The sequence below is a fragment of the Pituophis catenifer genome, unplaced genomic scaffold (genome assembly GCF_029215685.1).
Source record: "Pituophis catenifer annectens isolate HBS135680 unplaced genomic scaffold, rPitCat1.0.hap2 SCAF_4, whole genome shotgun sequence".
NCBI lineage: Eukaryota > Metazoa > Chordata > Lepidosauria > Squamata > Colubridae > Pituophis > Pituophis catenifer.
This window is the reverse complement of record NW_027256884.1, coordinates 128,746,162-128,773,289: the sequence shown is the minus strand read 5'-3', so window position 1 is coordinate 128,773,289 and position 27,128 is coordinate 128,746,162. Positions and strand designations below refer to the sequence as shown.

General features: G+C 44.2%; 1 protein-coding gene across 1 annotated transcript in view; it reads left to right on the top strand.

Moving 5' to 3' along the window:
- Nucleotides 1-3,506: 3,506 nt before the first annotated feature.
- MAP6 (microtubule associated protein 6) overlaps nucleotides 3,507-27,128 on the top strand; it is a 35,784-nt gene continuing 12,162 nt past the window's right edge. Inside the window, exons 1-3 of the mRNA XM_070944089.1 lie at nucleotides 3,507-4,318; nucleotides 17,695-17,908; nucleotides 24,026-24,188. Coding sequence (XP_070800190.1) covers nucleotides 3,507-4,318; nucleotides 17,695-17,908; nucleotides 24,026-24,188 — 1,189 coding nt within the window. The remainder of the gene's footprint in view (nucleotides 4,319-17,694; nucleotides 17,909-24,025; nucleotides 24,189-27,128) is intronic.

The following is a 27,128-nucleotide window of genomic DNA, read 5'->3' as shown; positions in this document are numbered from 1 at the left end:
ACAGCCAGAAAGCAACAAATTGATTCAACTGTAAAGTCTCAAGCTCTATTGTTTATTTAAACTACATCTGTTACTGGGGGGGATCTGTCCAAAGTTTTCTAGTACTGAACAGAAACATGGAGTGGTATCGGAGGTGCTGTCCAGCATTATTCAGAAAAATAATGTACACGACAGCGAAGGGAACTGCGGAAAATGTAAAGATTCTGCTTGAAAACGGAAGGTTTAATTCCACGGAACTGACAATGGTGTGAATGTGCAGTAAACTTGGGGAAAAAAATATCAGTCCCTCGGCTCTGAAATTGGCCAAAAGAGAGGATAGTAGAAAAATTAATGTGGCTGCCGCAACCAACTTCTTGCATGAAATTTTAATGCCCTTCTAAATGCAGAATGTGGGTTAGAATCCTGACATAGCATGGTTAACCTGATTGTGAGTTCATGCATTGCTTCTTTGATCACAGTGAAGGAAAGAGGCTGCATTCACACCAAGCCCTCGCTGGGAAACAAAGCAAAAATAAATCCAAATTTAAAAAATAATAATAACGCAAGTTTGTTCATTTATATTTCATATTTTTCAACCACCCGTCTCCATCAAATTTGGTCTGTCGTGTGAATGGGTTACGTTTGTTGTGCGAATATAGCTGGGAGCAGGGAGGAGGTCGGAGAATTGCAACTACGAGAAGCCTACATTTTGTGCATGAAAGAAGCTGGAAAAAAAAACCTTCCTTCACCCAGAGCCACAAGGTCGTTTGTGAGGTTTAAAGGGGCGTATTGTGTGAAAACTGGCGTTTTGGCTTCTGGATCAGAGGTTATGTATTGCATGGGGCAAATCCAAGGCATGCTGGTTTAGTTCACAAAACATGGCTTAGTTTGATTCTGGATTCATGTCATGGAGATAAATTTACTATAAAGTTTATCCATCAACAACAAGGTGGGGAAAAAAACAGAAGTCTAAAGATGTCCTAAGTAAGGGAGATATTAGCGCAGTTTTCTCCACCTTGGAGAAGGTGCCAAGGTGGACTTGGCTGGACTTCAACTCCCAGAATTCCCCAGCCAGCCTGGCATGGACAATTATAACAAAAACAGGAGCATCGTTTTCTGAAACTTTTGCATACAACTCCATAGACATATAGATCTATGATAGAGAGGTAGATAGACAGAAAAACAGATATGGATCGACAAATAGATATGAATAGATATATACAAGTAGAAAGACAGATGATAGATATAGATGGGTGGATGATAGATACATGGATGGATAGATGGGTGGATGACGGATGGGTGGATGATAAATAGATATAGACAGAAGATAGATAGATAAATGGATGGATGGATGGATGATAGATCTAGACAATAGATAGCTAGATGGATGGATGGATAATAGGTAGATAGATATAGACAAGAGATGGATGGATGGATGATAGATGATAAACATGGATGGATGATAGGTAGGTAGGTAGATGATAAACAGATATAGATGGATGGATGGATGGATGATAGATAGATGATAAACATGGATAGATAGAAATAAGTAGAAAGATATGAATAGATATATACTAGTAGAAAGATGATAAAGGGATGGATGGATGATAGATGATAAACAGATATAGATAGATGGATGATAGATTATAGACAGAAGATGGATGGATGATGATAAAAAGATATAGACGGATGGATGGATGATAGATGATAAATGGATGGATGGATAGATAGATAGGAATAAGTAGAAAAATATGAATAGCTATATACTAGTAGAAAGATGATAAAGGGATGGATGGATGGATGATAGATGATAAATAAATGTAGCTGGATGGATGGATGATGGATAGATAGACAAGAGATGGATGGATGATAGATAGATGACGGATGAATGGATGGATAGATAGATAGGAATAAGTAGAAAGATATGAATAGCTATATACTAGTAGAAAGATGATAGAGGGATGGATGGATGGATGATAGATGATAAATGGGAACAAGTAGAAAGATATGGATAGATGATAGAGAGTGACAAGAGCGACAGATAGATTTCACATTGTCTTTTCTTTTTCTTTCCTCCCCTTTTTTTTCCTTTGTCCTGTCCCATTACCTAAAGTCAGGGGGAAAAAAACCCCCAAATAATAGAAATGTTGTGATCCTGGCTGCGATTGGATGGAAGTTGCATGCAGTCGTGACTCGGCAACAGTGAGGCTGCAGAATCAGCTAGGAAGAGCAGCAAAATTATGCCCAACTGGATTGACCGAGGGCTACACACACACAATCTCACAATCACACCCCCATATCGAACATCCCTTGGTCTCTCTTTTTTTTTTAAACCATCCTTAACCCTGTAGCGCAAGAGGGACTAGCGCCTTGAGCGAGAAGGCAGAGCCCTTCCTTCCTCCCTCCCACCCCCCCCCAGCCATCCAAAATGGTACACCCCATCTCTCTCTCTTTCTCTATGCCCCCCCCCCCCAAGTGCAGATGCAAAGTGTCACGGTCCGCGGCCAGCCTTCCTTCCTTCCCCACCCAACCCCGCCAACTGGAATGGTACGATCCGATCTGCAGCATCACCCCCCCCCATCTTTCTGAGTGGACCGACCCACCCCTCCTTTTTTTTTTTTTTTTTTCCTTCCCCGGGGACCGCGGGTGGGGGGGGGGTGAGAAAGGAGCCGGTCTCGGCTTGACCCTCAGCAGAGCCGCTCCCCACACTAAGGAATCGCCGCCTTGCAAAAAGTCCCGTCCCCCCAGCCGGGAACTACCCGGGCTCAGCATCCTCAGCCGGCGCGGAGAGCATCCTTCCAGCCGGCCGGGCAAGGAAAGGGTTAAAAAAGGGTTGCAAATTCACCTCCTCCCCTCTTGCGCCTGCGCACTGGCGGCGCTCCCCCCTCCCCTTCAGCATCCTGGCTGGGTGGGGCCGCTTTCACTGCCGCAGCCCCCCCCCTCCCGCCGCCGCCCAGACTGGCTTAGGACTCGCTGGGGCTGCGCTTGGTAGATTTGGGTGGGTGGGCTACCTAGAGAGGCCTCGAGCTCTCCCCCTTTGCCTTGCTTCTCTCTCCCTTGCAGGGTTTCGAGAGGGGAGGGGGTCTCTGACTTGCTTGCCTGCCCCTCCCTCCCTCCCTCCTTCCCTCCCTTATCCCTGATGGAGGGTTAGCATCCCCATTAATTTGAGGAGGGGGTCCTTTTTTGGGGGGGGTTGGCTTTTTTTGCCTTTCTGCAGCATCTTCCCAAGGCTTGATTTGGGGAGGGGGGGGGCGTTGGATCTTGGGAAAGAAAGAAAGAACGAAAGAAAGAAAGAAAGAACGAAAGAAAGAACGAACGAACGAAAGAAAGAAAGAAAAGAGGAGGGGGTTTGGGCTTGCCCGGTTTAGGGGTCTTTGGAGTCTGGAGTGGGGGGGTTGGTGGGGGTCTTTGGAGAGCAGGGGGGGACGGGGAGGGGGTCTTCATTCATTGTCTGTCTTTAGAAGAGGGGTGGGGGAGCGAAGGCTTGGACCGTGGCGGGGGAGCGAGGGCAGGACCCCACGGCCGAGATGGCGTGGCCGTGCATCAGCCGGGCGTGTTGCATTGCCCGTTTCTGGAACCAGCTGGACAAAGCCGACATCGCCGTGCCTTTGGTCTTCACCAAGTACTCCGAAGCCACCGAGCTGCCCGCCACTCAGGTGGTTTTCCAGCAGCAGCAGCAGCAGCCAGCGCGCCCCTTGCCCTCGGCTATCGACATCCAGCCGGCTGGCCTCAGCAGCGACTACCATGCCCACGCCAGGCCCGCCTCGGCTGTGGACCATGGGCCGGCTGCCCCGCCGGGTCCTTCTTCTCGCGCGCCCAAAGAAACACCCATGGCGGACTCGGTGATGCGAGAAGATTTCAAAGCGTGGAAAGTCCAGGGGCCGGAGCCGAGCTGCAAGCCCAAAAACGAGTTCCAGCCTTCGGACCAGCCCTTTGCAAACCAGAGCCAGTACCAGAAGGACTTCCGTCCTTGGCCCATCCCCAAGCGTGGAGACCACCCGTGGATCCCCAAACAGATGGCCATCCCAGCCGTAGAGCTGGACAAAGGAACCAAGGAACCAAGGTCCAGCAGCTGGGAGAGACGAAGTAAATCTCAGATAGGTTATGACCGGTCAGAGCAAAAGAAGGAGGAGGCCGTGGCGGCCAAGCCCGCCCCAGAAGAAAGGGCAACCAAGACCAAAAAGAAAGCCCAACAACCTGAAGACCAAGCTCGGCCTCCCCACCAGCAGCCGGGACCTTCGGGGACCCAGGAAGGCGGGAAAGGACGAGCGGTGGTCGATGCCCTCAACCGGCAGATCAAGGAGGAAGTTACGGCCAGGGTGTCTACCTCCTGTTACAGGTGAGGCCTCCAAAATTGCATGGCGGGAGGTCAAGGGATGGCTTGGGTTTCCCCCCCCTATGGAAGAAAACCATCTCTGTTTACAGATCTGGGACCTGAGACCCCATAAACGGGCCTGGTAGCTCAGCAGACTAAAAGCATTGTGATTAACACCAGCTGTCTGCTATTACTGTAAGTACGAATCTCGCCAGGCTCAAGGTTGACTCAGCCTTCCATCCTTTCTAAGGTAGGTGAAATGAGGACCCAGTTTGTGGGGGGCAATAAGCTGACTTTGTATAAATATACAAAAGGATGAAGGCTATTGCTTAACGCATTGTAAGCCACCCTGAGTCTCCGGAGAAGGGCGGCATATAAATCAAATTATATATATATATATATATTTGTTTTCTGAGGTTTTCGCGGGTGTTTGTATGTAGGTTTTTGGTTATTCGGGTTTTCTCCCGCGTAAAATTGGAGGTGTCTTGGCAACGTTTCGACGAAGTCTCATTTGTCATCTTCAGGCTGGTGTTCTCGGCTTCGTGCTTCTAGGAGCAATGTGTGTGAAGAAGACACCTCCAATTTTACATGGGAAAAAACCCGAATAACCAAAGACCCACACATATATATATATATATATATATATATATATATATATATACATACATACATACATACATACATACATACATACATACATGTAGGTAGGTGGTCCTGGACTTACAACCACAAAGGTGTTTTTTTTTCCAAGAGGCAATTGGACTTTGGGCTTTTTTTTTTTTTTTTTTTTTAATTTGATTTATATGCCACCCTTCTCCGGAGACTCAGGGCGGCTTACAATGCGTTAAGCAATAGCCTTCATACTTTTGTATATTTTATACAAAGTCAGCTAATTGCCCCCATAAACTGGGTCCTCATTTCACCTACCTTAGAAAGGATGGAAGGCTGAGTCAACCTTGAGCCTTGGAGATTCGAACCAGCAGAAATTGCAGGCAGCTGTGTTAATAACAGGGTGCACTAAACCCCTGTACTATCAAGGCTCTTAAATAATAATAATAATAACTTTATTGTCATTGTACGTGTATATACAGTATACAACGAAATTCACTTAACACTCAAAGACCAGGTCCAACACACCTAACAAATTTTTTTTGAAGACGTTTCACTTCTCACCCGAGAAGCTTCTTCAGCTCTGACTGGATGGTCAAGGATGGAAGGGTTGATACTCCTTGCAGACAGCTGGTCGTTTGCATCCTTTTAGAGCAGTGTTTCTCAACCTTGGAAGCTTGAAGATGGGTGGCTGGGGGATTCTGGGAGTTGCTGCTGGCTGGGGGATTCTGGGAGTTGAAGTCCACCCATCTTCAAGCTACCAAGGTTGAGAAACACTGTTTTAGAGGGTCGTTGAGGCCACTTGGAGGTTTACCTCAGGGTCACCTGAGTGGTGTAAATGGGTGTGAGGCCTTGGGAGTGCTGAAAGGAGCTGTGTTGTGGAGCTCCAAGTGGCCTCAACGACGCTCAATGAAAGCAAATGACCAGCTGTCTGCAAGGAGTATCAATCCTTCCATTCCCCACCATCCAGTCAGAGCTGAAGAAGCTTCTGGGATGAGAAGCGAAACCTCTTCAAAAGAAAAAAAACCCAGAAAATCCAGTCGCCTCTTGGAAAAAAAAAGCACCGATGATAGAGAATCTCCATAGAAACCATTTTGTTTACTGACCATTTAAAGTTACAACGGCACTGAAAATATAGTTATGGTCACACTTTGTGACCGTCCCCATGGTCACGTGATTAAAATTCAGACGCTTGGCCAACTGACTCGTATTCACGATGGCGGCAGTGTCCCCCGTGTGTGTGTGTGTGTGTGTCACGCGATCCCCTTTAGCGACCGTCTGACAAAGCCATAGTCCTGTGAGGAAGCCAGATTCACTTAACAACCGAGTTGGCTCACTCCACAACTGCCAGCGATTCAACTTAGCAACGGCGGCGAGAAAGATGGTACAGTGGGGGCCGGACTCATTTAACAAACGTTTCGCTTAGCGACAGAAACGGACAGGGCTCCATTTTGGTCATAAGTCGAGGACTACTTGAACCTTAAGTTTAATTGTCCAGGGGTGATAGGCAGGTGTCAACTCGCCTTCAAATTCTCATGAGGCCACAGTGGTTTAGCTACTTGGGCTGAAGAAGTGTGGATTTCCTGAAGAACCCAGCATGGAAACCTGTTAAGATATTTGGTGTGAATTTAGTTTACCTGGGATGACTTTATGGGCGGGGAAACAGGTATATATATTGAAAAAGGAGATTGGAATGTTTTTTTGACTGCTGTAATCCAGCAACCTTCTGTGCTTTTGCAGAATTGCAAGATTTCTTAACAGATATTAAAACGTGCATCCCTTTCCATTATTTTTTTTTTTTACGCTGGCTGCTGATTTGATTTGAATCATATTCAGCAAGCAAGGAAGACAATTTCAAATGTGACTCCCAAACCCCCCTCCCCCCCCCCACACAGCAATTTTTCCAATTTTAAACAAGTCGGAGTGACTTGAAAAACTTTTTTAAGTTGACCTGTTGAAAAAGATTTTTCACTAGACCTAGATGTGAAGTTTCCGAAAGATGTCCTAATTAATTCATGAGCCATGAGCCGAACTTCAAAAGAAATACAGTCGTTTATTAGGAGCACCATTTCGGCAATATTCGGATGCAGTTAGAACTAATCCCACGTAGATTTACCTTCCCCTATGACCCTGTCTCTCCCCTCCTCTCTGGCCGTGTCATAAATCACATTCTCCAATTAACCACTTTGGCTGGCTGTGAAATCCAACACCCTCCTTCTGATTGTGGTCCGGAAGAATGTATGGAATGCACTTAAGTTAGGGAAATCAATCATCTCTATCAGTTCTCCCTCCCTCCTGCTCATGGCAACTTGAAAGCTTTGCAAGTTGACACTAGACTTAGAATAACTCTATTGTCACTTTAAATGTTCATTAAAATGAAATTTCGCTGCATACAGCTCCCAAAGGATTAACCCCACCAATATACGCTATGTAAACATGACAAAAATATAAATAAACAAACACATAAATAAATATGCCTATACCCATGTACGATGACCGTCGCGAGCAAAATTTCCATAAAAATGTGGTTGGGTTTTCCAAATTCAGCCGTTAGAAATCTTCGCCTTTTTTTGCAGCGCTGAATATGAAATTTTTCAAATTGTTAATATGTTCATCCCAGATTCTTCACACCTTTTAATCCTGCTACTGAGTTCCATTCACAATAAAAACAAAAATTATGACGGCTGGTTTAGGAGAGAAGCGGTAATTGTTAAGTGTACCAAGTCAACTTAAGCCACTCCTTGCCTAATTAAACCCACAATCTTTATTTTTATTTTTTTGGGGGGGGGGGGTTGGTTTTAGAATCCCATTATACGACCCAGCCCACTTAGACCCCAGGTGAAGTACAATATAAACAAGAATTAAACCAACCGAATTTCCGATGGGGGCTTTCTAAGTTCTTTCACTAGCTTCAGTCGTGTAAATCGATGGTTATGGAACCTGTTGTGAGAATGAATGTTAATTTAGAATGCCTAAAACCAGGGGTGGGCATCAAAAATTTTAGCAAATGCCTAGTTGCTGGGTGGGCGTGGCCATGGTGGGTGTGACCTAGCCGGCCTCCTGCACCATGGCCGGGGGAGGGGCATTTTTGCCCTCCCCAGGCTCCGGAGGCTTTTCTCAAGCTTCCAGGAGGGTGAAAACAACTCCCCAGGCTCCGGAGGCCCTCTGGAGGCAGGAAATGAGCCTGTTTCCGGCCTTCCTGAACTTCCAGTAGGTCTGTTTTTCACCCTTCCCAAGCCTCCATGCCCGCCCTGCACTTAGCTGCATCCAAAACGGGCCGCATGGGGACTCCTGGGGTGGGCGGGGCGGGATGGGCGGGGCCAGCCAGGAGTGGGAATTGGGGGTTCCTCCGAACTGCACAGAATCTTAGCTAGAGGTTCTCCCGAACCCTCAGCAGCCCAGCCCTGCCTAAAACCAGTAATTCAATCCAGTGTTTCTCAACTTCAACAACCCCGAGATGTCTGGATGCTGCTTTTTAGGAAAAGGTGAGGATTAGGTTGCCGTGGAATTCCGTCATGCAATATATGTATTTCCATGGAGATAGCTCTGCAGATTAAGTGGATGACTTGGCTATAGTTGTTTAAGGAGATCCATTCAGGAGGTGCGATTGCGTTCTGGCTGTAATTTCAGAATTATTTCCTATACCACCTGGAGGAACCTGCTAGTTGCAAGGCCTTCGCAAAGCTGCTTGATAACCAGGAGTGAAGTTAAAAAGTTTACTTGAGAATTTTATTTTTGCTGTCGGACTTCAGGGCAGGAAATCCTGGGCTTGGAACACAAGGCCACTTGTGTCTCGGGCGACTGGAAATTGGCATCCAGAAATCTAAATGGAGACGGTTTGGATAAAATTTGCAAAGGGAGGAAAATGGCCCTTTGCTGGGGGTCTTCGGGCCAGTCCCTCTCTCTCAGACGAGTCCACCTCACAGGTTTGTTGTTGTGGGGAAAATAGGAGGAGAGGATTTGATTGGATAGGTTTGCCTCCTAGAGTTATTTGTAAAAGTTAGAAAAATTAGATACAAATTAGAATAGATAGGTAGATAAGAAGGTAGGGAAAGACAGACAGAGATGATAAGTGATGATAGAAAGAGACAGATATATAGACAGAAATAGATGGATGATAGGTAGGTAGGTAGATGTTGGATGGATGGATGGATGGATGGATGGATGGATGGATGGATGGATGATAGGTAGAAGATAGATAGATGAAAGATAGATGGATGGATGATAGGTAGAAGATAAATGGATGGATGGATAGATAGATGATAGGTGGATAGGTAGAAAGGTAGAAAGGTAGATAGATGATGGATGGATGGATGGATGGATAGATAGGGATAGATAGATGATAAATAGATGAGTAGATGGATGAATGGATGGATGGATGATAGAAGAAAGATAGATAGATGGATAGATAGATAGACAGATGATAGGTAGAAGATGGATGGATGGATGGATAGATGATGGATGGATGGATGGATGGATAGATGATAGGTGGATGGGTAGGTAGGTAGATAGATGATAGATAGATAGATAGATAGATAGATAGATAGATAGATAGATAATTAGATAGATGGATGATAGGTAGAAGATAGATAGATGATGGATGGATGGATGATTGGTAGAAGATGGATGGATGATGGATGGATAGATAGATGATAGGTGGATGGGTAGGTAGGTAGATGATAGATAGATAGATAGATAGATAGATAGATAGATAGATAGATAGATAGATAATTAGATGGATGATAGGTAGAAGATGGATGGATGATGGATGGATGGATAGATAGATGATAAGTGGATGGATAGATAGATAGATAGATAGATAGATAGATAGATAGATAGATAGATAGATAAATAGACTCTGTAACCAGATATGGGTCATGTGAAATCCAGCAATCCTGGTATATATCTGTAGCCCCTTCAAACAGGGCCAGACGTTTTGATTCAGAAATGACTTTGACGCCCCTCCGAAAAGGAGAGGGAAAGAGAACAACTCCAAAAGTCGACATTCTTCTATGTAACCGGAATGAAGAAGCATTACGGGATTTTATGTTAAGTGGCAAGAAGTCCCGCTTAAACTGGGTGGGCTTCTCCTTACACTTGGGGTCAGTTGAATTTGTCCTTTGTGATTTAGTGGAATCGCCCTTCCCAATTTAACTCTGGCTGTATTTCTCAACTTTGAAGACCTGGGGACTTCAACTCCCAGAATTCCCCAGCCAATGCATGGGCTGGGGAATTCTGGGAATTGAAGTCCACATCTTTTAAAAGTTCCCACGGTTGACTAGCGGGTTTAAAAGTTCCCACTATGTTGAATAACATAGCTACCGTGTCTCCCAGAAAATACGACCTACCCTTAAAGTAAGTCCTAGCTTGATTTTTACATGTGTGCCCAATATAAACCCTACCCCTAAAATAAGCCGTAATGAAGACCCCGCCCACTCCAGGGTGCACGGGTAAAAATTAAGCTAATTGTTGGTGGTTTTTTATTTTTTTATTTATTTATTTATCTGCTGGGTATAAGAAACAAACAAACAAATAAATACACCTGCTGGATATAAGAATAAATATAAAATAAAACAAAACACCTGCTGGATAGCATAAATAAATAAATGAATAAACAAAACCAAAACATTTCCCCTGTTGGGAAAATGGATTCATTTAAGGGCCACCCTATTTGCTTAATGACTGTGGCATTCGCTTAACGACCTCGGCAAAAAAAGGTGATCAAATCAGGCGGAGGTCATGTGACTCACTTAAGGACCACAATCCCAAACTCAGTGATGGTCGTACGTCGAGGGCCACCTGTAGAAGAATTCATAAAGAGAGACATGTTCATGCTAGAAACCGGAGCCCGTCTGGGTGGGGCGAGAAGGAAAAACAATGTTTGAAGCTTTTGCGTCGAACAATGCAAAACACAGGGGAGTTGTCGCCTGATGCAATGGAGCTGCAAAAAATGATGTTGGTAAATGGGAGGAGGAGAATTAATGGAGGCGACTCGGTCAGATGTAAAACCCAAGATTAAAATTCAAAGGGTGCTTCTAAAGTGGGAGAAATTTTCAAGATTTAAGTCACAGGGCTCTTTTTTTCCCCTGGTTGGGGAAGCCAAAAAAAACCCCCCACTGAATTTAGAAGATTTTCTAGGTTTGTGTGATTGCAAGTTAGCTGTCTCATTTATTTATTTATTTATTTATTTATTTATTTATTTATTTATTTATTTATTTATTTATTTATTTATTTATTTATTGAATTTCTATACCGCCCTTCTCCCGAAGGACTCAGGGCGGTGAACAGATTAAGATTTCATATACATATACATATACATATACATATACATATACATATACATATACATATACATATACATATACATATACATACATACATACATACATACATACATACATACATACATATATATATATATATATATATAAACAGTAAATAATAAATTGAGTCAACTTGGTGTATCTGCTAAGATCTTATTTGGGGTAGCATCAAATCAAATTGTGATTTTATAATAGATTTTTTTTATCTGTTATGTATTATTTTATTCCTGAATTTTTAACCGGATATTCCTTGAGGCTTTTGATTTGTTTTGGTCTCTGGTCTTTGACTAATACATTTGATTTGATTTGAGGCAGTAAAATATCTAGGGCTATGGTAAAAGATCCCCGGAGAAGTCAACCTGGAATTAAGGAGAAGCTTCCTGACAGGGGGAACAATTAATCAGCGGAACAGCTTGCCACCAGAAGTTGGGGGTGCTCCATCCCTGGAGTTTTTTTAAGAAGAGATTGGACAGCCATTTGACTGGAATGATATAGGGTCGTGATGGCGAACTGATGGCAGCCATATTGGTGGGCACGCGAGCATTGCCCTAGTTCAGCTCCGGCACATATGAGTGCGTCGGCCAGCTGGTTTTTGGGCCTTCCGGGTCCACTGGAAGTCAGGAAATGGGCCGTTTCCGGCCTCCGGAGGATCTCCGGGGGTGTGTGGAAGGCCATTTTCGTCCTCCCCAGGCTCTTAGAAAGGCTCTGGAGCCTGGGGAGGGTAAAAAACGGGCCTACCGGGCCCACCGGGCCATCACGTGCCAAAAGTGGGGGGAGCGCAGGGGTCGGGGGTCATGCGGGGGGGCGGAGTGCATTAAATTATGGGTTTGGGCACACACCCGTGTGACTCATTTAACAACTGCAGTGATTTCATTTAACAACTGTGGCAAGAGCAGTTGTAAAACGGGGCAAAACTCACCAATATCTCGCTTAGCAACAGACATTTTGGGCTCAGTGGTTGTCGTAAGTCAAGGACTGTGTTCCAAGCGATTCTCACATTTAATCATTCTCAGCAAAACAGACCCGTTTTCCAAAGCAGACATCTCCCCTACCAAAGCTACAGCTGGGAGATCTCCTAGTGGCCTCCCGACCAAATTAAAAACATTTGACCCCCCCTGCTTAGATTTGCAGAATCATCCCATGTATCTCGATCAAAAATATATCATCAGAAATCTGGGGAAACCAAATAACTGCATGGAATATTTCATTCGGATCACTTGGTTCTACAACTGGCTGGGGGAATTTCTGGGAATCGAAGTCCACACCTCTGAAAAATTGAGAAACACGGTGAAAACAGCAGAAGTTGGATTTTTATTTTTATGTTTTATTTTTTTTGCTTCTTGAAAAACAAAAATTGTGGTTAGATAACCAGGAGCCACGCAAGAGTTTGAGCATTCTCTCTTTGTGTGAAATTCTGCTCTGTCCTTGCTCCCTTTCCACTCCTGGAATTCTGGAGTAAAAGGGGAATCCATCCCATCAATCCGTAATTCTGCGTCTTACATAGACTCAGAATTGTGAAAGTTATATTTGTAGGAACATCCCGTTCTTTCACAACTCCTGTTTTTCTTTTCTTTTAGAAAAGTTTTTTATTTTAATTTCTCATAAAACTTTACTTTACTTTTATTTGATTTATATGCCACCCTACTCCCGAAGGACTCAGGACGGTGAACAGCCAACAATAAAATGCATACATACAAAATTTAAAAAGCAGAGATTAAATCAAATTAAATAGTTTGGCCCAGACAAATTTAAAACCCAATCAATTTAAAACAAATTTAAACTTTGAATATTAAAAATACATATATAACATATATAAATGTACAATCTCTTTAACCATTCTGATCACACATATTATCTTTTGGTTTCCATATTGGTTCATTCTTCATCCTAAAATTTTAAAATATATTCGGAGTTGCTCTTCTACCATTCCATATCTCCCTTCTTCCACAACAACCATTCCTCTCTTTCTCTCCTCTTACCCTTCCCTCCCTTCTTCTATTCTTTTCTACTTTCCTCCTCTCCTTCCCCTCCTCTCCTTCCCCTTCCTTTCCCCCACTCCTCCCCTCTTCCTCTCTTTCTAACCCTCTCTCCTATTCTTATTTCCCCTCCCTTTCTTCCTCTCCTTTTCCCTTTCTTCTCTCTCTCTCTTTTCCTCCCTTCTCCTCTCTCCTTCCTACCTGTCCCTCTACTCCTCTCTTCCTTCCCTCTCCGTTGTTGTGTCCATTTCAATTCAATTGTGAAGTTTCTGAAAGATGCCCTAATTAATTCATGAGCCACGAGCCGAACTTCAAAAGAAATACAGTCATTATTAGGAGCACCATTTCGGCAATATTCGGATGCAGTTAGAACTAATCCCACGTAGATTTACCTTCCCCTATGACCCTGTCTCTCCCCTCCTCTCTGGCCATGTCATAAATCACATTCTCCAATTAACCACTTTGGCTGGCTGTGAAATCCAACACCCTCCTACTGATTGCGGTCAGGAAGAATGTATGGAATGCACTTCAGTTAGGGAAATCAATCAGCTCTTATCAGTTCTCCCTCCCTCCTGCTCATGGCAACTTGAAAGCTTTGCAAGTTGATATCAATATTTTATCAAGATGGTATTCGACCAACCCAGATCTTATATTTACACCACGTTTTCCTTTAAATTTCTTTTCTATTTTGCTGGTTACACATATATCCTCCTTAACGTACATTTATATAGTACCTCTTTTTTCATTTTCCCCTTCCTTCCCCCTTTTTCATTTACTCGGGTATCATCTGGATTTCTCTTTCTGTTTTGTCTTCTCTTTCATTTATTTTTATTCATATTCCTTTTCTAACCAATCATAAAAACGTCCCCATGTCTTGAAGTATACCGATTCCACTTTATCTTTTATTCTTAATGTTAACCTGTTCATTTCTGAACATTCTAAAATTTTTCTTTTATTATCTCTCCTTCTAACGGGACAACTCCTGTTTTTCTCCTAGCTGAAAGTACTCGGCTTAGTTTCTAATCTGCAGCTCACCCTTGTCTCTGATCTTTGAACTGGTTCCAGGTTCAAAGTAGCCTCCTTTAAAGAGCAATGTTTGAAACTGGACGGGACGATAGAGGAGAGTTCGAGGTTGAGCGTCAACCTGGAAATAAGGAGGAATTTTCTGACAGTGAGAACAATCAACCAACAGAACAGAAGTTGCCTTCAGAAGTTGTGGGAACTTCATCACTGGAAGCTTTCAAGAAGAGACTGGACTGCCATCTGTCAGAAATGATGCAGAGTCTCCTGCTTGGGCAGAGGGTTGGACTAGATGACCCACAAGGTCCCTTCCCACTCTGTTCATCTATTTTTATTTTTTGCTTTTCTGCAAGATGCGTTCCAATCAGAAGGGCACGGAAAGCCCAGCATAATTAAACCATTCATTTTTTCCAGTTCAGAGACATAGCAAATTATCCCTCCGAGAAGGTCTTCTGTATTTCTGAATTGGTTCAAGCTCTTCTCTCATTGAACAGGCATGCTCGGATTACTTACGCATGTGAAGACAGAGGAGCCCAGTCTCCCAGTGGATGAATAGGCATATTTTTAACAGAATAGCACAGTTGGAAGGGAACTTAGAGGTCTTCTAGTCCAACCCCCTGCTCAGGCAGGAAACCCTATACCGTTGAAATTTTTAAAATCATTTATTACATTTATCTGCTGCCTATCTCCTAGAATAATATAAATATAAGGCTGAAAGGACTTATATTGGCAGTCTTCTAGTCCAACTCCGTGCTCAGGCAGGAAATGCTATACCGTATTGGAGAAATGGCTATCCAATCTCTTCTTCTTCTTCTTCTTCTTCTTCTTCTTCTTCTTCTTCTTCTTCTTCTTCTTCTTCTTCTTCTTCTTCTTCTTCTCCTTCTCCTTCTCCTTCTCCTTCTCCTTCTCCTTCTCCTTCTCCTTCTCCTTCTCCTTCTCCTTCTCCTTCTCCTTCTCCTTCTCCTTCTTCTTCTTCTTCTTCTTCTTCATCATCTTCATCTTCATCTTCTTCTTCTTTTCTCCAATCTCTTGGAGCACCACCAACTTCTGGTGGCAAGCTGTTCCACTGGTTAATTGTTCTAACTGATAGGAAATTTCTCCTTAGTTCTCAGTTGCTTCTATCCTTGATGAGTTTCCATCCATTGCTTCTTGTCCTGCCTTCAGGTGCTTTGGAGAATAGAATAACAGAATAACGTAGTTGGAAAAGGGACCTTGGAGGTCTTCTAGTCCAACCCCCTACTCCAGGAGTAAACCCTATGCCATTTCAGACAAGTGGCTGTCCAGTCTCTTCTTAAAAATCTCCAGTGATGGAGCACCCACAACTTCTGGTGGCAAGTTGTTCCACCGATTAATTGTTCTAACTGTCAAGAAATTTCTCCTTAGTTCCAGGTTGCATCATAGAATCCTAGGGCTTGAAGGGACCTTGGAGGTCTTCTAGTCCAACTCCCTGCTCAAACAGGAGACCTTACACCATGTGGGGTTCCCCCCCCTTTCCCCTCCTCATAGAATGGAGTGATTGGAGAGAAAGGGATCACAAGAGAGTAAGTAGGTACACCACGTGGATTTCCCCCCCCCTTTTATCCTCCTCATAGAATGGAGTGATTGGAGAGAAAGGGATCACAAGAGAGTAAGTAGGTACACCACGTGGATTCCCCCCCCCCTTTATCCTCCTCATAGAATGGAGTGATTGGAGAGAAAGGGATCACAAGAGAGTAAGTAGGTACACCACGTGGATTCCCCCCTCCCTTTATCCTCCTCATAGAATGGAGTGATTGGAGAGAAAGGGATCGCAAGAGAGTAAGTAGGTACACCACGTGGATTCCCCCCTCCCTTTATCCTCCTCATAGAATGGAGTGATTGGAGAGAAAGGGATCGCAAGAGAGTAAGTAGGTACACCATGTGGATTCCCCCCCTTTCCCCTCCTCATAGAATGGAGTGATTGGAGAGAAAGGGATCGCAAGAGAGTAAGAAGGCCACCATGTGGATTCCCCCCCTTTCCCCTCCTCATAAAATGGAGTGATTGGAGAGAAAGGGATCACAAGAGAGTAAGTAGGTACACCACGTGGATTCCCCCCTCCCTTTATCCTCCTCATAGAATGGAGTGATTGGAGAGAAAGGGATCGCAAGAGAGTAAGTAGGTACACCACGTGGATTCCCCCCTCCCTTTATCCTCCTCATAGAATGGAGTGATTGGAGAGAAAGGGATCGCAAGAGAGTAAGTAGGTACACCATGTGGATTCCCCCCCTTTCCCCTCCTCATAGAATGGAGTGATTGGAGAGAAAGGGATCGCAAGAGAGTAAGAAGGCCACCATGTGGATTCCCCCCCTTTCCCCTCCTCATAAAATGGAGTGATTGGAGAGAAAGGGATCACAAGAGAGTAAGTAGGTACACCACGTGGATTCCCCCCCCCTTTTATCCTCCTCATAGAATGGAGTGATTGGAGAGAAAGGGATCACAAGAGAGTAAGTAGGTACACCACGTGGATTCCCCCCTCCCTTTATCCTCCTCATAGAATGGAGTGATTGGAGAGAAAGGGATCGCAAGAGAGTAAGTAGGTACACCATGTGGATTCCCCCCCTTTCCCCTCCTCATAGAATGGAGTGATTGGAGAGAAAGGGATCGCAAGAGAGTAAGAAGGCCACCATGTGGATTCCCCCCCTTTCCCCTCCTCATAAAATGGAGTGATTGGAGAGAAAGGGATCACAAGAGAGTAAGTAGGTACACCACGTGGATTCCCCCCTCCCTTTATCCTCCTCATAGAATGGAGTGATTGGAGAGAAAGGGATCGCAAGAGAGTAAGGAGGTACACCATGTGGATTCCCCCCCTTTCCCCTCCTCATAGAATGGAGTGATTGGAGAGAAAGGGATCGCAAGAGAGTAAGAACGCCACCATGGGAACATGAATCAAACAGTCAGGAGTTCCTTTAAGATAACAGTCTTGGCAGCGAACCATGAACTGCCTGCCAAGAGATTTTGCTCACTAAGGGAAGGTTTTTTTCCTCAGTCCGATATACCGATATATAATTCCTCAAAGCAAAAAATTGTCAAAGTCCAGTCTGAAGAAATCCAAAAAGAGATTCTAACAGGGTTCTAGAAACACGATATGACTTCTGAGCTTTTCAATTTGTCCGTCACAAGGTCAATCTCTGGCCTGCCCACGCCTCTTTCTCGTCTGCGCGCGCTTATCCTTCCGACGCTGTCTGGGATCCTGCCAAAACTCATCCCCCTCGCTCTCTATCTGCGGCTGCTCCGAAGTGCCTTGCTCCTGACATATCTCTTGGCCTTCGGAGGAAACCTGAGACATTGCCAGAGAGGGGGGTCCTGGAGAGGGAGGCCTTGCCAAATCCTCTCCTTCACCTTCTGAGTCCTCTCCCTCTGTTAGGACAGGCTCGGGGGTCGGAGTCACAACACTTATATTGTGGTGGAGGTTATTATTTTCCTGTTCTTTTTCTACTTTTCTGCTCCTTCCAGAAATGAATTTCGACCGTGGACGGACATCAGGCCGGTGAGAGCTATCAAGGCCAAGTCCCAATACGAGCCTCCAGATGAGAAAATGTTTCACCAAACAAGCTACAGTTCCCAATTCACTGCCGAAGGAGCAAAGCCCGGCCCACCAGATAACAAATACATGGAACGCCGAAGGATACGCACCCTCTATAAAGAGCCGCTGCAAGAATCTCCAAAGGTAAGGATGGGGGCGGGGAGGGCCAGATAACCATCATCGACATTCAACCATCCGCAGGAGATCATAGCTTGTTTTCCGACCCATGTGCAGGTGCTGCTCCTTTGGGCATGTAGCGTCACAGCACACATCCGAAAGGAGCAAGGCAAGCATTGTGACACCGCGAAGTAGTTTTTTTTCCCTCTCCTCTCCTTATAAACTGGAGAGAAAGGGATCACAAGAGAGTAAGTAGATACACCACGTGGATTTCCCCCCCTTCCCCTCCTCATAGAATGGAGTGATTGGAGAGAAAGGGATCGCAAGAGAGTAAGTAGGTACACCACGTGGATTTTCCCTCCCCTTTCCCCTCCTTATAGAATGGAGTGATTGGAGGGAAAGGGATCACAAGAGTAAGAAGGTACACCACGTGGATTCCCCCCCCTTTACCCTCCTTATAGAATGGAGTGATTGGAGAGAAAGGAATCGCAAGAGAGTAAGTATGTACACCACGTGGATTCCCCCCCCTTTCCCCTCCTTATAGAATGGAGTGATTGGAGGGAAAGGGATCGCAAGAGAGTAAGTAGGTACACCATGTGGATTTCCCCCCCCTTTCCCCTCGTCATAGAATGGAGTGATTGGAGAGAAAGGGATCGCAAGAGAGTAAGTAGGTACACCACGTGGATTTCCCCCCGCTTTCCCCTCCTCATAGAATGGAGTGATTGGAGAGAAAGGGATCGCAAGAGAGTAAGTAGGTACACCACGTGGATTTCCCTCTGCTTTCCCCTCCTCATAGAATGGAGTGATTGGAGAGAAAGGGATCACAAGAGAGTAAGTAGGTACACCATGTGGATTTTCCCTCCCCTTTCCCCTCCTCATAGAATGGAGTGATTGGAGAGAAAGGGATCGCAAGAGAGTAAGTAGGTACACCACGTGGATTTCCCCCCGCTTTCCCCTCCTCATAGAATGGAGTGATTGGAGAGAAAGGGATCGCAAGAGAGTAAGTAGGTACACCACGTGGATTTTCCCCCCGCTTTCCCCTCCTCATAGAATGGAGCGATTGGAGAGAAAGGGATCACAAGATAGTAGGAAGGCTACCATGGGAACATGCTGGGCTGTTTGCATGGTGTGCTTGTGGCTGCCGTAACCAGCACACTGCTTTTGATGTGTGTTCACATGGCCCTGCCTGTGAATGCTGCTGCTGAAAGATTGGGGAACTGGAATCTGAAATATAAAGGACTCAAAACTAAGTGATCTTTTTGCAGATTAGGAAAACGGAACGAGATTATTTATCTAGCATATTTTTTTCATCTGCCTGATTATCTCCCTCAGCCATTCTCATCTCTCCTAAAATACACATGAATATATAGGAAGACTTTGCTTTACTTACTGCCTTGTTCAGCAATTGTTCAAATGGTGCTGGGAAAAAAATAATAACTTTATGACCAAGGCCTGCATTTATGACCTTCACAGCATCCCTGAGACACGATTACCAATAAATAATTATTAATAGTTAATATACCTTGTCCTGTGCCTGAGCTTTTCCCCCGCCGCCTCATTCTCCCACATTGCAGAGCGGAAGATTGGAGAAAAAGGGATTGCAAGAGAGGAAGCACAATATGTGGATGAAAACACACTTATTCCATCTAGCCGGGCTGGCTTGATCCCATCCTCTCAGTTTTAATTGAATTCGATTTTAATTGGGTTGTTTTTAAATCTTGGGCCGAAATTATTTAATTGTTTTTTTAAATTGTTTTTAAATTTTATATGCAATGTTTTATCTTGGCTGTACACCGCCCTGAGTCCCGCAGGAGAAGGGCGGTATAGAAATAAAATGAAATAAATAAATAAATATACATCAAAAGCAATGTGCTGCCAAGCACACGATACAAGCCACTCAGTGGATTCCCCGTGGTGTGCCTGCTTACTCTCTTCCAATCCCTTTCTCTCCAATCTCTGCTCTATGAAAAGGGGAGAGAATTTTAACAGGTCAGGCTGAGGAGAAATTATCTATAGAAATTGTTTGCCTCACCTCCTCACCGCCACCCTGCAGAGGGGGCGGAAAAGGAAGGAATTATCCGTATGCACTTTCTCCAGAAAGGAGAAGAATAGGACACAGATTTTCCTGGTTTAAAACTGGGGGAAAAAAATAATAATTATGCTGGAACAGCTTCCGATTTTTTTCCCTGTGCCTGAAAGATTCCATTTTCACAGTTTGCGCTCAATCTAAATCTGCTAAACATTAGTGGGGAATCCAGTTCAAAATCCGTTTGCAAGGGAACCCAATCCTGTTCTTTGCAACTGAGCATTTGGGCTAAAGTTAAGTATGCTAAAGTGTGATTTTATACTCTCCCATAGGGATGAAAAACACGTTTAGAATGGACAGTTTTGTACAACAGCTATATTTTCCACCTACAGTAGTGGCCAAAATTGTGGAAAATTTTTGGGAAAAGTGTATTTTTTAAAACTAGCTAATAACACCACTTTTTTTTTTTTGGGAGTAGTAGTAGTACCATAAAATTATATATTTATTTTTTATTTATTTATTTATTTTTATCTCGAATTTATATACCGCACTTTCTCCCGAGGGACTCAGGGCGGTGTACAGCCAGATAAAAACATACAATACAAACATTAAAAACAATTAAAAGGATATATATTTGGCCCCAATTTAAGATAACAAACCAATTAAAAATTAAAAAATATTTTAAAAAATATGTTAAGCCAGCCCGGCTTGCTGAAAAAAGAAAGTTTTAAGGGCACGGCGGAAGGCACCGAGGTCTTGGATCCTCAATGGATCAATGGATCAATGGATCATTGATATATCAATGGATCAATGATATATCAATGGAAAGATAATTTAATCCATCTTGGATTTTATTGCTGGGTCACTTCTGACTAACAAGTTTCTTGAGTCAGCTCCATAGATTTTCCATTGGGTTAAGGTCTGGGCTATTCCCAGGCCTTTCCAGCAGTGGAATACGATTATCTTGAAACTCCCCCCCCCAAAAAAGTGGTGTTATTAGCCATCAAACTTCAAAAATACACTTTTCCGAAAAGGTTTCCACAATTTTGGCCACTACTGTAGGCATCTTTAAGATGGGTGGACTTTAACCCTCAGAATTCTTCAGCGAACCATGCTTGCTGGAGAATTCTGGGAATTGTAGTTCACCCACCTTAAATAATTATTATTATTTAAGAGATATTATTATTTAAGAGATAAGGAGAATCCATGACCTCAGTGCCTTCTGCCGTGCCCTTAAAACTTTCTTTTTTCAACAAGCCGGGCTGGCTTAATTTCTTTTTAAGGGTTTTTTAATTGTTTTGTTTTGTTTATCGTTTTAATTAATGGGGCCAAATCTATATATATTTTTTAACTGTGTTTTAATATTTGTATTTGATGTTTGATATTTGATTCAAAAATAAAATAAATAAAATAAAATAAATTATTATTATTATTATTATTATTATTATTATTATTATTATTATTATTTATATTTATATACCGCCCTTCTCCCGAAGGAATCAGATGTCGCCTACGTTGAGAAACACCAATCTACAATAATGTTCCAGTGAGTGAGTTTTAAAGCAGGAGGAAGCATTCAATCCATGGACCACATGTGACATCCACCCACACCGTGGCACCCCATTTAAATAGCCTAGCACCCCGAGATTGCATGTTTGCAGTTCCGTAGCAAAATAACCCCATTTGGTCTGCATCAGTGGTGAAATCCAATATTTTTTTATTACCGGTTCTGTGGGTGTGGCTTGGTGGGCGTGGTATGACTTAGTAGGCATGGCAGGGGAAGGATACTGCAAAATCTCCATTCCCACTATTAAGGAATATGCTCAGAGTAACCCTTGAGTAGCAAGGGTGTGCAAATGAGAAACAGTTGAGAATGATTGTGAACAAGCACTGTCAGTACAGACACACTGAGTTGTGATATTCTTTTACTTTTAGGAAAAAGCAAAGCAAAATCCAATAAACAATCCAGGTCATACACAGATAAAGATAGTTAATTTGTCAATCCAGGGATATTCCAAGAACAAAGTCTTCTTACCAGTTATTGTAGTCATATGCAATAAAACAGTTCTTTTTAGAGTTGCAAACAAGAACAAGTACAGCAGTAAAACAATCAGTAAAACAGTAGAAAAACAACAAGTAGCAATGATCATGCAGAGAGAACAGGCAGAGAGGAGCAGAGGTAGCAATAATAATGTATTAAGAACAATAAGCCATGATTCAAGCTTCCTCTTAAGTACATTGGCTACAGAGGTAGCCAATCAGAATACAGTATGATGCAATACAACATTACAGTCTTAAAGATATACATTATATTTTGACTGCAAACATGCATTGATGGTTTATATATATTGCCAACCCAATCAGTTAGGCAATAGCCATTTCCTAACACCCACCTCACTCGGGGGCCAGCCAGAGGTGGTATTTGCAGGTTGCCTGAACTACTCAAAATTTCTGCTGCCGGTTCTCCAGAACCTGCTGGATTTCACCCCTAGTCTGCATCACTTCACTTTGGGGGATTTACTGTGGTTTTAAAATTAGAAATTGCAGATCAATGTCCCATCTCCAATTTTTAACCCCCAATTTCTCAACAAAGTTATAAACATCCCCCAAATCTGACCGATTTCTTTCTTTTTTTGGGGGGGGTAGTTTTAAGGGTAAAAATAACAACTTTGCTTTTGGGGCAGACTCTGGTTTTCATTTTGACCCTCAAAAAGAAGGCCTAGGAAGCTAGGCACCCGAAACACATTGGTTGTCAGTCAACAGAATCAAGAGGGCAGTCCGTGATGGTGGAATAAAAATTTTAGGTGCCATTGTGTGGATCCTCCGGTTGGCCATTTGCCCAAGATGCCCTGAGCAGGAGGTTGGACTAAATGACCTCTTAAGGTTATTCCCAAGGCTTTGGGTTTTGGGTTAGGCTCTGCTTTAGAGTTTCCCTGTTGGGCTAGAACAGTGATGGTGAATCTTTTCGGCACCGAGTGCCCAAATCGGAATATGCGTGCATCTGTGCGTGCCGGAGTGCTGGAAACCCAAAGTTGGCGCATGCTCATGTCTGTTTTTTGGCCTGCTTTCAGGCCGTTTTTTGGCCTGAAAACAGGCCAAAAAACAGCTGGAAAATGGCCTGAAAACAGGCCAAAAAACAGCCGGAAAATGGCCTGAAAACAGGCCAAAAAACAGCTGGAAAATGGCCTGAAAACAGGCCAAAAAACAGCCGGAAAATGGCCTGAAAACAGGCCAAAAAACAGCCGGAAAATGGCCTGAAAACAGTCCCCAAAACAGCGAGAAAACAGCTGGAAAACAGCCCTGAAAACAGCCCAAAAAATGGCCTGCACTTCCCGGGAGCAAAAACGGGCTGTGGGGGGGGGGAACATGCTGCCTCCCCCCTTGGTACCCCATTTTGGGCCTAGTAAGCCTCCCTGCAGCCTCCTGGGAGCAAAAACTGGCCACGGGGGGACCATGCCGCATCCCCCGTGCCCCATTTTGGGCCTAGTAGATCTCTCTGCACTTAACTGGGAGCCAAAATGGGGCACATGGGGACTCCTGGAAGGGGTGGTGAGGGGAGGGGCCAGCCAGCAATTTAACAGCCGGTTCGCACGAACCGGGCCTGAACCTGCTGAATCCCACCACTGAATTAAGCCAAATCAAAATGTAAAACCCGAGCTAGGCGTATTTTCTAGTATTTCATGTTTTTTTTTTTTTCTGGATCGAAATTGAGAAAGGCACTTACTTTACAAGCCCAAAGTTAACTGCTCTCTGAAACTCTTTAAAGCAGCTGCGTCTTCTTCTAGTGCAGCCAAAGAAGGCAGACGGGTGAACCTGGGGAGGGGAGGGCGGGAAGGATGCAGCTGTTTTAAAGAGTTGCAGGCAAGGTAATGTTTTTGTGTTCTCCAAAAAAAAAAAAAACCCACCCTTTTTGGGCACCGAAGCATTTCACCATCTTCTTGGGCATGGGGCTGTCTGGATAACCCCCTGAAGTTTTCTTGTTCTCCTCCGGGCACTTTCGTTGGAGCTTAACGTGGCAATTCTCTCTCTCAATTCTCTTTTCCTCCACCTTCCCTCCCTTCCCCTGTGTCTTGTCGTGTATGTCCTTCACCCTGATGGATCTCGTTGGTTCCGACCAGGTGGAGAAGCCCAGCCCTCAGCCTTCTAAGCCAAAAAAGACGACCCCAAGCCATAAATCTGTGAAAAAGCCCAAAGATAAGCAGATGGCATCCAGCAGGGCATCGAAGAAGAAGAGTGCAGAGACACCCAGCAGAACAGCCACGGCCGAGGACAAGGAGAAAAGTAAAGAAATTAACAATAAGTTGGCCGAAGCTAAAGAGTGATTCGCTGCAGTTTACTTGCTGCTTTTTCCTGTCTCTCTCTGTTTATTTCTCCTTCTTCCCTTCCTCCCTTCCTTCCTCTCCACACTCTTCTTCCTTCCTTCCTTCCTTCCCTTCCTTCCTTCTCCTTTCCTGTCCCCTCCTTCCTTCCTTCCCCGCTCCTCTTCCTCTCTTCTCCACACTCTCTTCCCTTCTTCCTGCCCCTCCTTCCTTTCCTCTCTCCTTCCTCCTTCCTTCCTTCCTTCTACACATTCTTCCTTTCTTCTTCCTTCCCTTCCTTTCTTCTCCTCTCCTCTCCTCTCCTCCCCTCCCTTCCCCACCCGCTCTTCTCCATACTCTCTTCCCTTCTTCCCTCCCCTCCTTCCTTTCCTCTCTCACTCTCTCTCTCCCTTCCTTTCCCTCTCCTTTCTTCTTCCTTCCTTCCCTTCCCTTTCTTCCTTCCCTCCTTCCCCCCTCCCCTTCCTCTCTTCTCCACACTCTCTTCCCTTCTTCCTTCCTTCCCTTCCTTCCTTCCTTCCCTTCCTTCCTTCCTTCCCACAAAATTAATTAGAGACTTCTAATCAGCTTATGCTCTGACTGTATTAGAAGCTCATTCCGTGTTGGATTTTTAAGGAGATTAAAAATCTCCTTTAAACGTGCGAGGAGGGGATAGCGCACTTCTCTAAACATGCACGAGGATTTTAGCAGAAAGGTGGGAGCAGAGCTAGAGGTGTCTTCACCTTAAAATTAAGAAACGTGGGTGGCATCTTTGCTTCTAAAACTCATGAAGCTGGTTAGGTTGTTATAGGCAGGAAGGATCGGGGCTGGGGGGGTAGAAGGTGTTTTTCGAAAGCAAGCAAAACGGGGTATTTCCAAACTCTCTTAAAAACATAACAGCCTCCCCAAGGTTGGAGTAACTAACCCTGCAGGTTGCTGAAAGACAATCCTTAGCCATCATCCATTATTCCATCCAAAACTTGGCAGCTTTGTGGACTTCAGCTCCCAGAATTCTCCAGCCAGCTATGCTGGCTGGAGAATTCTGGGAGTTGAAGTCCACAAGTCTTAAAGCTGCCAAGTTTTATTATTAATATTTAATATTAATATTATTTATTATTATTATTATTATTTGAAATAGTATGGTGCAGACTGTTTGCTTGACAGTACCATACCCAATATAATAATCTACCACACAAAATAAGAAATACAGGCAGTCCTCAACATACGGCCCACCCCCGAGCCCAAAATTTCTGTTGTTGAGCGAAACATTTGCTGAGTTTTGCTCCATTTTACGATCTTTTTTTATGCCACGGTTGTTAAGCGAACCGCTGCAGTGGTTAAGCTAGTCCCGTGGCTGTTAAGTGAATCTAGGCTTCCCCGCTTTTTTTTTAATTTGATTTATATGCCGCCCTTCTCCGGAGACTCAGGGCGGCTTACAATGCGTTAAGCAATAGCCTTCATACTTTTGTATATTTATACAAAGTCAGCTTATTGCCCCCACAATCTGGGTCCTCAATTTACCTACCTTAGAAAGGATGGAAGGCTGAGCCAACCTTGAGCCTGGGGAGATTCGAACTAGCAGTAATTGCAGGCAGATGGATGATAATAACAGGCTATTAGTCTGCTGTGCCACCAGGCTCTTTTGACTTGACTTGGCTTGTCCGACGGTCGCAAAAGGGGATCTCCCCTGGCACCGCGGGACACGGCGACCGTCACAAATATGAATCTGTGGCCAATATTTTGATCACGTGACTGTAGGGAGGCTGCCCCAGTTGTAAAGTGTGAGAAAAACCGGTCGTAAGTGACGTTTTTCGGCGCCGTGGTAACTTGGAACGGTGGCTAAGTGAATCTGAGGGCGACCTGCATTCACGAGATTGGAAAAATCAATAAATAATATCGAAGTCAAGAAATCAATAAGACTGCAAGGGCAACAGAGTGACTGGCCCCTAGCATTCATCAACCAGTTCATGATATTTTTTCCACCTAATGCAGTGTTTCTCAACCTTGGTGGCTTGAAGATGGGTGGACTTCAACTCCCAGAATCCCCCAGCCAGCAACGCGTTGCTGGCTGGGGGATTCTGGGAGTTGAAGTCCACCCATCTTCAAGCCACCAAGGTTGAGAAACACTGCCCTAATGGTTTGAACAAACCAGATCCCCAGTTCTTGGCTATGAATTGAACAAACATTTGCCGTCCCGATCTGCGTGTTACACGCTTGCTTGTGCAAATCCTTCTCCTGCCCCTCACACTCTCCTGCCCGACCCCGTATAACTGTAACACTTTTCAAATTAAATGCTGGGTCAATTTTGTGAGAGCAGATGGAAGTATCTGGTACTCTCCAGAGGTCCCGAAACCCGCATCCCAAAAGCTTTTTAAGAACAGATTGGACAACGTTTGTCTGAAATGGTTTAGGGTTTTTATGCCTGAGCATGAGGTTGGACTAGAAAACCTCTTGAGGTCCCTTTCAACTCCGCCGTTCTGTTATTCCTTTATTTTTGGTTCTTATGCGTATGCCTTTGAGAAGAATAGGTCCATCAAAAAGGATCCTTTTAATTGTCCTGATTGATCCATTTTCCCAGCTGTTTTTGTTTTTCCAAAAAAAAAAGGACATTAGATCTGAGGAAATATTGATTTTCCATCCCTCTCTCTGCTCTTGGGCATCGTGTGATCCAGGATAAGAGTCTTTTTATTGAAAACAAATCAAATAGAAAGCTGACATTAAGCCTCGTAACTTTCCCTTCTTGCAAACTGGCCTAGAATTGAGGGATGGTACCCATCGTCTTGCCGTTTTGTTGCCAGTCGGTAAATCTCTCCTGCCCCCATTTTGTGAAGGCGCTCACGGCCTGCTTTCAGCAGCCCAGATGTGGCAGATCGCCTGTAGAAAAATTCTTACCTGCTCTAAAGCTAAATATTGCAAGAACTGCAGA